General features: G+C 39.3%; 1 protein-coding gene across 1 annotated transcript; it reads right to left on the reverse strand.

The window, feature by feature from the left end:
- Window positions 1-961: 961 nt before the first annotated feature.
- Window positions 962-6,995, reverse strand: LOC145495643 (uncharacterized). The gene is made up of 3 exons (XM_081475267.1): window positions 4,578-6,995; window positions 2,797-2,971; window positions 962-2,484 (listed from the first exon to the last, which is right to left on the reverse strand). The coding sequence occupies exons 1-3, from the start codon at window positions 4,675-4,677 to the stop codon at window positions 2,379-2,381; spliced, it is 381 nt and encodes a 126-aa protein (XP_081331393.1). The 5' UTR covers window positions 4,678-6,995; the 3' UTR covers window positions 962-2,378.
- Between the last annotated feature and the right edge of the window lie 2,552 nt (window positions 6,996-9,547).

The raw sequence follows: 9,547 nt of genomic DNA on the forward strand, positions 1-9,547 counted from the left end.
GACCCTGGGAACACACACGGGAAGCCGGAAATCCGTCTGTGTTTAGGACCTCGATCTACTCTATTTCAGACAAAATATGCCATTTTTCCCTTTATAGAACGACACTCTTTAGGCAGCGTTATTCGCAAAAAAAATGGTGATTTACCGTACAGGTGCTTTCTTACTTTTATAATCACGATGTTTATGAGAAGGTTGCGTATGGAGTTATCCAACACATTAGGATTCCTTTCATTTCAATTCGCAACTAGCCAATTAGAAGCCTTATCTTCTGTTCCGATATCCCGCGGTATCAAGTCACTGACCTGATACGACTGCGATATCATTAGGCTCGATTACCAGCCGGTGTTCCTCGCTCCTTCCCCAAACTCAAGTGAGCGGCGGAAATTGGCCCTATGACACCAGGTTCGATCACTAGGCGAATTTGGGTACGTACGTCTCGACAAAATAGTCAAAATACCAGCCATGGCTCCACCAAACTCGCTTGATATGCCACCGAAGCGTACCAAAAAGATACGATTAAGTGTAAATATCACCCACCGAGCTTCTTTCAGGGAAAGGAACTTGTCCACTTGAAGGATAAATATGATAGGTATACAGGTATGTGCCGCCCTAAAGGGCATCATTTCTCGGCCGTTTTGGTCATAAATAGGGTTTCGATTTTGGCCATTTTGGTCATCAATAGGGTATGGTTTTTGCACTCTTGTCTTTGAACTGGGTATGTTTTTTAGAAGAAGCTACTTTTTCATAATTATCGATAAGACCATCGACAAAAGCCCTTGGTAAATTATGTTTAGGGCAGCTGTGCCAGCCGCAACGGTCATAAATAGGGTATCAAATCTTTGGTCAGGTCATAAATAGGGTAGGGAACATCACAGATTTTGGTCATAAATAGGGTAAGGGTTTCGGGAAGTGGGCCGCACACTCCTGCTCAATTTTTCTGGGAGTACCCCCCCCCCCCCGTACTATGACCAGTCTGAACCCTACATTTATTTACTAATTCACTGTTTATTAGCTTATTAGATACAGAGTTACAGTAGTATTAATTCAACTCTGCCAAGTTATTCGCAGATTGCTTATCTTTACATTAGTTATCAGGGTTATGGTAGCTGGGAATTTTGTTTCCCCAAAAACCTACCTAAAAATATAGATCAGTTGACATGAAAAAAGTATCTATCAACAAGAGCGACACGGCAATCAGAGTGACCTTGACAGATGATGCCATACCGTGAAGGAAATCCATGTCCATGCATTCAGTGATTTATCACGGGCTGCTTGCATCGACGTTTCCCGCCATTTAATATGATGAAAACAGGCAATAAAACAGTTATCGCCTCCTGTTGGTGAAATATCGTGATTATTGGAGTCTTAATTTGCCTCAATTTCTACTTTAGCCTAACATAGTTTTCTACAATACTTCGCTCTAAGCCGCTCGAAAATAAAATTAAGAATAAAAAATCCATTGCCTCTTTTTATCTATTTTCTTCGCCTTTCCCAACATAATCTATATGAAGCTATGTACAGTTTTCAACTGGAAAAATAGTCATATACCTTGGCCATTAGAAAGTCTAAGAGATTTCTCACTTTCTCGTTTACACTAATTAATCATAAGTTAGGCTCGAATCAATTTTTTTTAAGTTGTATGGAGCAGTTATCTAATGCAAGCCATAAAACCAAAGTAGTCAAGAAATAATTTTCTGCCATCTGGATTGAGTAAATTAGTCATGTGACGCACCGTCAGAAAATATGCTGATTAACCAATCAGAACGCGAAGAACTGATCAACATGTACCTATTGGCAAGCATGGGAAAATTTAGTTGATTGGCTTCACTTCTGCAGCACCTGATTGGCGGAAAATACAACACATTCTTTGATTGGTTAAAGAGTCAGATGCATGCAGATTGACCCAACAGACCCGTTAAAAAAGCTACGTCACAGTTCAGTGCATCATCTTGAAAAGTTTAACCTAAATTTGTTAAGTTCGTCGTTTGTAATCCATATTAATCTTATCGATTCTTAATCATCCTTGTTCCTTTATGTTTTATTATTATCTCTTTGGTGCTTTTCTATATTAGTAAACTATTATTTTCATGTTCTTTCAATTTAAATGTAGTTTTGGACGTGGCCAAAATCACTCAAAATACCGTAACTGAGCTCCTTTAAATTAAACAACGTGCCTTTAGGAGGGATGGCCGATTCCCCTAATGCATATATGTTAGACTATAACATAAGCTGACTCCTAAACTGACTGCTTTGTAAGTTGTAAAATTATTATTTCTCGGTCCCAGACCCCCCCTTTTGGCTGCCCCCTCCCCCTGTGTCTTCTTGACTTTCATTCCAGCTATAAAATCATGTACAAGTACTGTAGTTCGTTGCTCATCTTAGTAACCTCCGTTTTCTGTTACAGTCTTTTCTAACAGTTTTATTGCTCTCCTTCTTCTTTTGAATGGTTTGTCGGAGAATGTGTTGTACATCTTCATTTGCAACCTGTATGAAAGATCCAAAATAGCTGTTAGCACGAGTTCAGTGAGCTTACAAACATACCGACGCGATACGAAACCTGGTTTATTTGGTAAACAGTTGCTAAGAAAATACATTAGAAAGTGAGGAAGGTGAACACTTAAACGGATTGCGAGGAAAAAAATTGATTACGATAGGGACAAACTCACATCCAAGTGAGAGATTAGTGAGAGTTTTTAATAGGAAAATAACAAAGAAAGGGTGGGGGAAAGCAAGAAAAAGTTCCAGACCATCCCTGTTCTTCCACAGATCGCAGAATTGCTCTACTGTAAATCTTACCCGCAAGTTTTAGGGTCCTTTGAGGGAAAGACTGGTTTCTTCTTCAAAATCTTGGCGATGCAGTTCCTTAGTGTAAGATAGCAGAAGTTCTTGTAAGCGATACCATTCATGCCGCATATTGGAGTGTCAAAAAGACCCTCATTGTTCTTGGGACAGGGCTCACAACCAGGAGGTGCTGAAACAGCAATAATCATGAACAGTAACAAATGTTAAAACCATTACAGATGGTGGCGGGTTATTTAATATTTATCATTTATTTACTATCAACCAGTTCTGCAACTTGAAAGCTTGTAATCTGTTTAATATTGGTTTGTCACTGAAGATCTTTTATTTTCTTTCTTACCGTGAACGTTGCACATTTAATTTAACTTAAACTCCTTCTTTAGTTTCGATTACTTGGTTAATTTTGCCAGAGGTCCGTGTAATCTCTTATCACACAACAAAGAAATCAACCATCCGCATGTATGGCACGCATGTATGGCAATAGTGTTCGTTATTATTTCAGGACACGTTTTTATACGGAAGATAATTTGGTCATAAATTACAGACACTTATAATTCTTGTTTGGAGGAGCGGTGGAATCCTGGGTTCGAGTCCTAACAGGGGATATCGTGTTGTGTTCTTGCGCAAGACACTTTACTCTCAGTGCCTCTCTCCACACAGGTGTATAAATGTATACTGGTAAATTTATTGCTGGGGGTAACCCCGCGATGGACTTTAGCACCCCATCCAGGGGGAGTAGAAATACTTCTAGTCGCTTAGTGCTACAGAAAACCAACTTCGTTCCCAGGGTGAAAAAGTGAAACCGGGATAAATTTCGGTTTTGTGGGCCACTGGCCCGACGCAGCCTTGTTTTTTTTTCACCTTTCAGTTCATTTTCCTCTGATATTTTTCAACCAGTAGTGGTATAATAAGTCTCTCATTAATCAGCTGGGCTGGGTTTTTCGAAAGCTGGACTGATAACGCTAACCCAGGATTAAAAGTTAACCGAAGTATTAATTTTTCCTGTATATAAATGTTTTTTGCTTCTTATTTTTTGTTTAGTTTGACACTATTCAAATTCAGTCAAAAGTGAAGTGCAAACGATATAAACAGAAAACCTCTCCGAAAAGTTACAACACTGAAATCAAAATTCTCGCTAATCCTGGGTTAGCCTAATCGGACTTTAAATAACCCGACCCAGGTTCTCCGGTTAGGGACTTGACGGAATGGAAACGAAGAATATCAGCTCCTGCGGTCTTCTGGGATTGAATTCGAACACGAAAGTCAAGCCCGCTGGAAACTGGGAAGATGAAGGTTCCGTGATCATATAAGAAAATGTCTTAATCGAATTGTTTTTGTGACACATTCATGTTACCCCCAACGCATCAAGACAATAAATTAATAGAAATCACAGCTATAGCTTTTGAAAAACTATCGACAACATGGGGTGAGCAACCATAATTAGGAATAAAACTGAGAATAAAATGGCTAATTTATAAAACTTTCTAAACAGCAGCTGTTTTTTTAAGATTCCAGGTTAACTGATTGGTTAATTATCAGTTGAAATTGCAGTCTAAGAGAGACTGAACTGAAATAACTGGAAATTATGTTAATTCCAAAATGCGACCGGTTTCAGCTACTATTGACATGTACCCCATTGTGAAACACGGTAAGACGACGCAGTCACCAGACACGAAATCTCACTGATGTCATTCCGGCTTATATCCTCATCATAATCTGCGCTTTTCTCAGGACAAGGCTGTGGCTCGGACAAATGAAAGAATCAAGAAATACTTTACCTTTCTCTCCCCAGAAAGTGTCATGTCGAATTCCCCATGTCGACTGCACTATGACAAATAAAATGGTCACAACAAACACGAAACGCCGTGAATCCCTCATATCTCAACTCATTTGTGACACAGACGATTCAAAAGCAGGAATGGAGGCAAGGCTGCCTTAGTGTCCTTGTTTAAGGGGATTTTCGACAAGAAAAATGAAGATATTGACGTTTTACGCTTCCCTAACTCGATTCAACTTGTGAACAGGCATGCGTGTTTCGGTGGATAATGAATTTTTAACGAAACGTGTCCCAAATAACCAGACTGGGTACATGTATACATCAATAACTTGACAATGGTTGTTTGTACAACAAAAGCGAGGTTTACAAGAAAACAGTTTTTTGAAAGACAGGTGTAAAAGGGTAAAAACACGGCCGTTTTACAGAACGTAGATTGGTATGAAACTATGGCGGGAACTGTTTTGGCAAGAATGCCATCGGGTGGGTTGTCTGCTTACATGTGCAGCGGATAATTCGCTGCTGCCGGAGGACGTTTTGTTAGAATTGTTGTTAAATACGGCGAACGGATTGCATCGTTCCTTCTCCAAGGCAATAGAGATTTCGTAAAACATCAAGAAGCTGTAATTTTTTGGTGCAGTTTTTGTCTTTTGTACTGGTTAATTGGTTTCTTGCAAGGCCGTACGGTGATCTTTCATATGTTTCAATATATCACCAGAGGGCGGGATGGAATTTTGTCCGATTACCACTGAAACAAATTTAATTTACTGAGGACAAATAGTGCAAGAAATTACAGCGATATGGTCTCTAAAACAATGACAGTTCTTGAGCAACACTTTTTTTCTGCATCAGTCCGTAACTGTCTTAAAGTGACCAATAATTGCAAGTGAAAAATATCATGAAAACATATCATCAAGAGAACAGAGTAACTCAAACGATGACACAACTAAGGTGTGGCTCTGTAAAATATATGAATTGTTCACCCTCCATTTTATTTACGCTTGTTTCCCACGTCTGGAAAGACTTGAAACGCCTGTGTGGTTAGCCTGTGTTAGAATGAAAGGGATCTACAACTTGCTGGTATTGATTTCCATGTTGTTTAGCTTTACGGGTGGACGACCTGTGTCACCAGGTAGGGCTTCATGTTTGCCTATGTTAGGATTTAAACTTCTGCACGAAATCACCCCACTGAGGGAAATTTATGACCTGGAAAATTAGTTGTCAATCTGATTAGCTGTATCATTGCACAGCACGAGAATTCCGTCAGTAAATGACTTATATTTGTGTTTTTTATGTTGTGCTATGATCCAACGTCTTCAAAAGTTACGCGGTCACGTAGGTGAATTCATTCCAGTAGTGATGAAGAGAGTAAAGCCAAGAAATATATATTGTATGTTTATATAGGCACGCTTTATTAGCTTTACGCAGAACGTATGATTGTTTTGAAGAGTTTGTTTTCATATATTCACCAGGCGTTACTAGTCAGTTAACAAGAGGCCCACAAGTAAAGCCGGGCGGAACGAACCATTCAAGAGAATAAATAGCCGGTCTACAATCGTCTTCTTATTTGTCTTAGTTTTAAGCAAGCGAGCGCGCGTGATCGAGCGCATGATGTGAACGCAACCGTTGGGTGGTTTGTAAAGACTGTAGACTAGGGAATCAAGCGATGGCGCGGTCTATAATGAATACAAACTCTGGTAACGCAGATATTGTCTGGCCATGCTCTTTTGAACTCCACGATTGCTGAAGCGTGTAATTTGACTTGCTTTTTTGCTTTTTATTTGAGACTGCGGCATCCAGTGTATTGGTTCATTACCTCAATGTAGTCTCCCCGGGCTGTTCGGCTTCCCAAAATGCACCGTACAGTTTGAGAAGTGCAAGTTTAACAAACCACGCCCGTTCAGAACTGGAGTCTTGCTGCTTGGCGAGTCTGACTGTTACTAACCAGGTTACTAACAACAGACGACGAGCTTGTCAGAACAGGTAAGATAGTGATAGAAAATGGGAAAACGGGCTTACACCCATAATGTGAGGGGCGGCGGTTAGCGCGCTAGAAACCTGATCGAGGGGTTCTAGTTCTAGCGCTGACCGATCTTGTATTCTTGGGCAAGGCGTCTCTCCACCCAAGAGAATAAATAGATACGGGTGGATTGTGAGACCACATAACAAAAAAAACCTAGCATTTTATCCTGGCGGCTGTAATGCAAGCTATTTAAACTGGAAACTGAAGTCATAAATTGAAGACCAGCTTGATGAGCCAGCGAAATAGTCTTGTTGGAGACGTTTTGCAGTTAAAGCACTACCCTGGCATTGTGAGGTAAAAATCAGTTTAAATCCTAGTGATGGGTCACGCATATAGTTCGCCGTTACGTGTTGGCATTTATCTCCGGTATTCATCACACGAAGTGGCTATGGGATCATATTTGGCGAAGTTCTGAGAATGCGCTTCTTTTGGTCACGTGATCCCAGTAACGATGAATCTAGACTCTCTTCTCTTCTCCCGCCAAGGTTCGACCCTTTTGGGAGAGTTCAGGAACGTTTGGAAACGAAAGGTTTGGGAAAGATCATGAATACACTGGGTTATTATAACATAAAACGATTATTTTACTTTGAAACACTTATCACAGACTTTCTTCTTGCAGGTGCAACTGATCATCATCTAGAATGATACGGATATTGAAATTTCTTCACCGCTCACGAAATCAACTGTAAAGGAAAGCAGCACGAGTTTGAGTGACGTGACTTCTCACTAAAAAAACACGTGATATAAAGAGACCCGCCACGTTAGGACTAGACACAAATATCATGTAATATCGTTTAAATACATTTCCGGAAATTCCGCAAAAACGTTCTTAATATCCCGTCAAAATCTCTCAACATCCCGATTTTTTTCTTAGATATTATCCAATATTGTTCTGCCGGTAAGCTGTCAGTTTTCCTTTTTTTTTTTTTTTTGGATCCCTTATATAGGAATCCGCTAGGCTTTACCGAGGTTCGATTGGATTAATGAAACATCGCTTTTTTGTTTTTTTCAGCATACATATAGAATATTTCTAAATACTGAGTTATTTTCTAAATGTCTCAAAAAAGGTCGGACATTCGGACGCGAGAACTGAGATACCAAAAAATAGTCGGCGGCATGGATTGTTACAAGACTAATTGTAATTAAATTAACAGGACTGTTATGAAAAATAAATCACAGTTACTCGCCGGTTTGATTGTGAATTTGTTTTGCGATTTATTGTGCATTTCCTTATCATACATTATCATACCTTAGCATACATTAAACTTTTTCCGCTCATTTGTTCTTCAGTAGGGAGTAGGATCAGTGGGGGGTGGAGTGGGGGATACTCCGTTTTGCAAGCTCGGTTGTCAGATCTGAAATAAACTACATTTTTTTGCAACCTCGTTTCCAGGGTCTCCCATCTTCCCGCCCTACTGGCAGGGCAGGACTGGATGAGAGCCCCAAAGAACGAGGTTCCATAGTTTAGTCTGGCATGGGGTAATCAACCGATTAAGGGGAATGAGAACGCATTCTAATTTCCTTACGGTCTGTCTGCAGCCGGGAAGTTTGTGTGAAGACTGCAAATTGGCCGCCAGTCTAGGTTTTTTTCAGGGTTTTTTTTTTGGACCTCTTGTTACCATTAAACAAGGAAATCAAATCCACAGGAAAACATACTGGACTTTGTCATTATGTTATATCTGTCAGAAAAACTTTTTGGTTGTTGTTATAAGGAAATGAAAATGACAGACAGGAGCTGAAAGCCAATGAAATCCAATTATCTAAGCTATTATAGTGAAGGCGTCGTACGCACTCATAATCTTTGATTACTGCTACAACCTTGGTCACAAGGGTTGGAAAAAATCAATCTATACACATTTTGCTCCTCCCCTCCCCTGAGCAATGTTGACAAAACACTTTCATCTAACACAAGTTTGCATTTTACCATTTTCCAACATTGAATTGGGGAATGGGGTTGTTGACACTCATCAACAACAACAACAACATCTTTTATTTAAACACGGTGGGTTTTAAAGCTAATACAACTTATGGGGCCGTTTAAAAAATGTTAATAAAATAATAAAAAATTAAGAATTATTAAAAAATTATAAAACTGAATGTAGACAATAAAAATTAAGATATGTACAGTAAAAGATATGAATAAATTTAATAAAAGACGAAATCACTGTCAATTTGGGGACGGCCCATTTGCGGTGTCTCTTCATTAAAGTTCAAGTTTCTGAGGGCGTGAGACTTTTTTACCCTTTTGGCGTGGTCCCTAGCGCTGGCAGCGGATGGTTCTAAATTTTCCAAACAATGGATCCTCTGTGAGAAATAGAGTTTTTCATATAATAAGTTTCAAAACGTTGTACACTAACACGATTCTCTAGGTATTACGATTATGATTTCATGATTTTGGCATTTTTCAATACAATGTGACCATGATTGTAGTTATAAGTAATGGTAATAGGACTGAGTGGAGTCCAGTTCGGTCTGTTATCATAAGAGTGAACGGTTTATCACGAGTACGATAACAGACCGAATTGGACGACACGAAGTCTTTTTACCAATTAATCATAAAAATTACAATTTCCGAGAAAAGAAGAATAGCCAAGTTATGAAAGAAAGAGAAAATTTGCATAAAAATACCCACAAAGGAGATGTAAACATTCTAAGGCCACCCTGCCTCCTACCGGCAATTAGGCGCCAAAAACACAAAAGCAAGCGCGCGGACGCACGCACGTAACTACAACTTTGAATGTGATTGGTTGATTTAAACTACAACTTTGAACGTGATTAGCTTATTGAACTTTCCAATAACAAACTGTTCGATAACAACTAGCATACGAAACGTCAAGTTCATAAAATGTATGGTTTTAAAATGTTTATTACCGCTGTTTGTTTTATATTTTTAATCAAGCCACGATGGCCGAAGACCAAGAGTTTATTTGGCAAGTGAATTAATTAGTGGA

This window comes from Orbicella franksi, chromosome 8 (genome assembly GCF_964199315.1).
Source record: "Orbicella franksi chromosome 8, jaOrbFran1.1, whole genome shotgun sequence".
NCBI classification, from domain to species: domain Eukaryota; kingdom Metazoa; phylum Cnidaria; class Anthozoa; order Scleractinia; family Merulinidae; genus Orbicella; species Orbicella franksi.

Coding starts and splice junctions, on each gene's coding strand:
- LOC145495643 (XM_081475267.1), bottom strand. CDS start 4,677: ATGAGGGATTCACGGCGTTTCGTGTTTGTTGTGACCATTTTATTTGTC. Junction 2,972..4,577: donor CACTTTCTGGGGAGAGAAAG/GTAAAGTATTTC, acceptor TTGCTGTTTCAG/CACCTCCTGGTTGTGAGCCC. Junction 2,485..2,796: donor AAGGACCCTAAAACTTGCGG/GTAAGATTTACA, acceptor TCTTTCATACAG/GTTGCAAATGAAGATGTACA.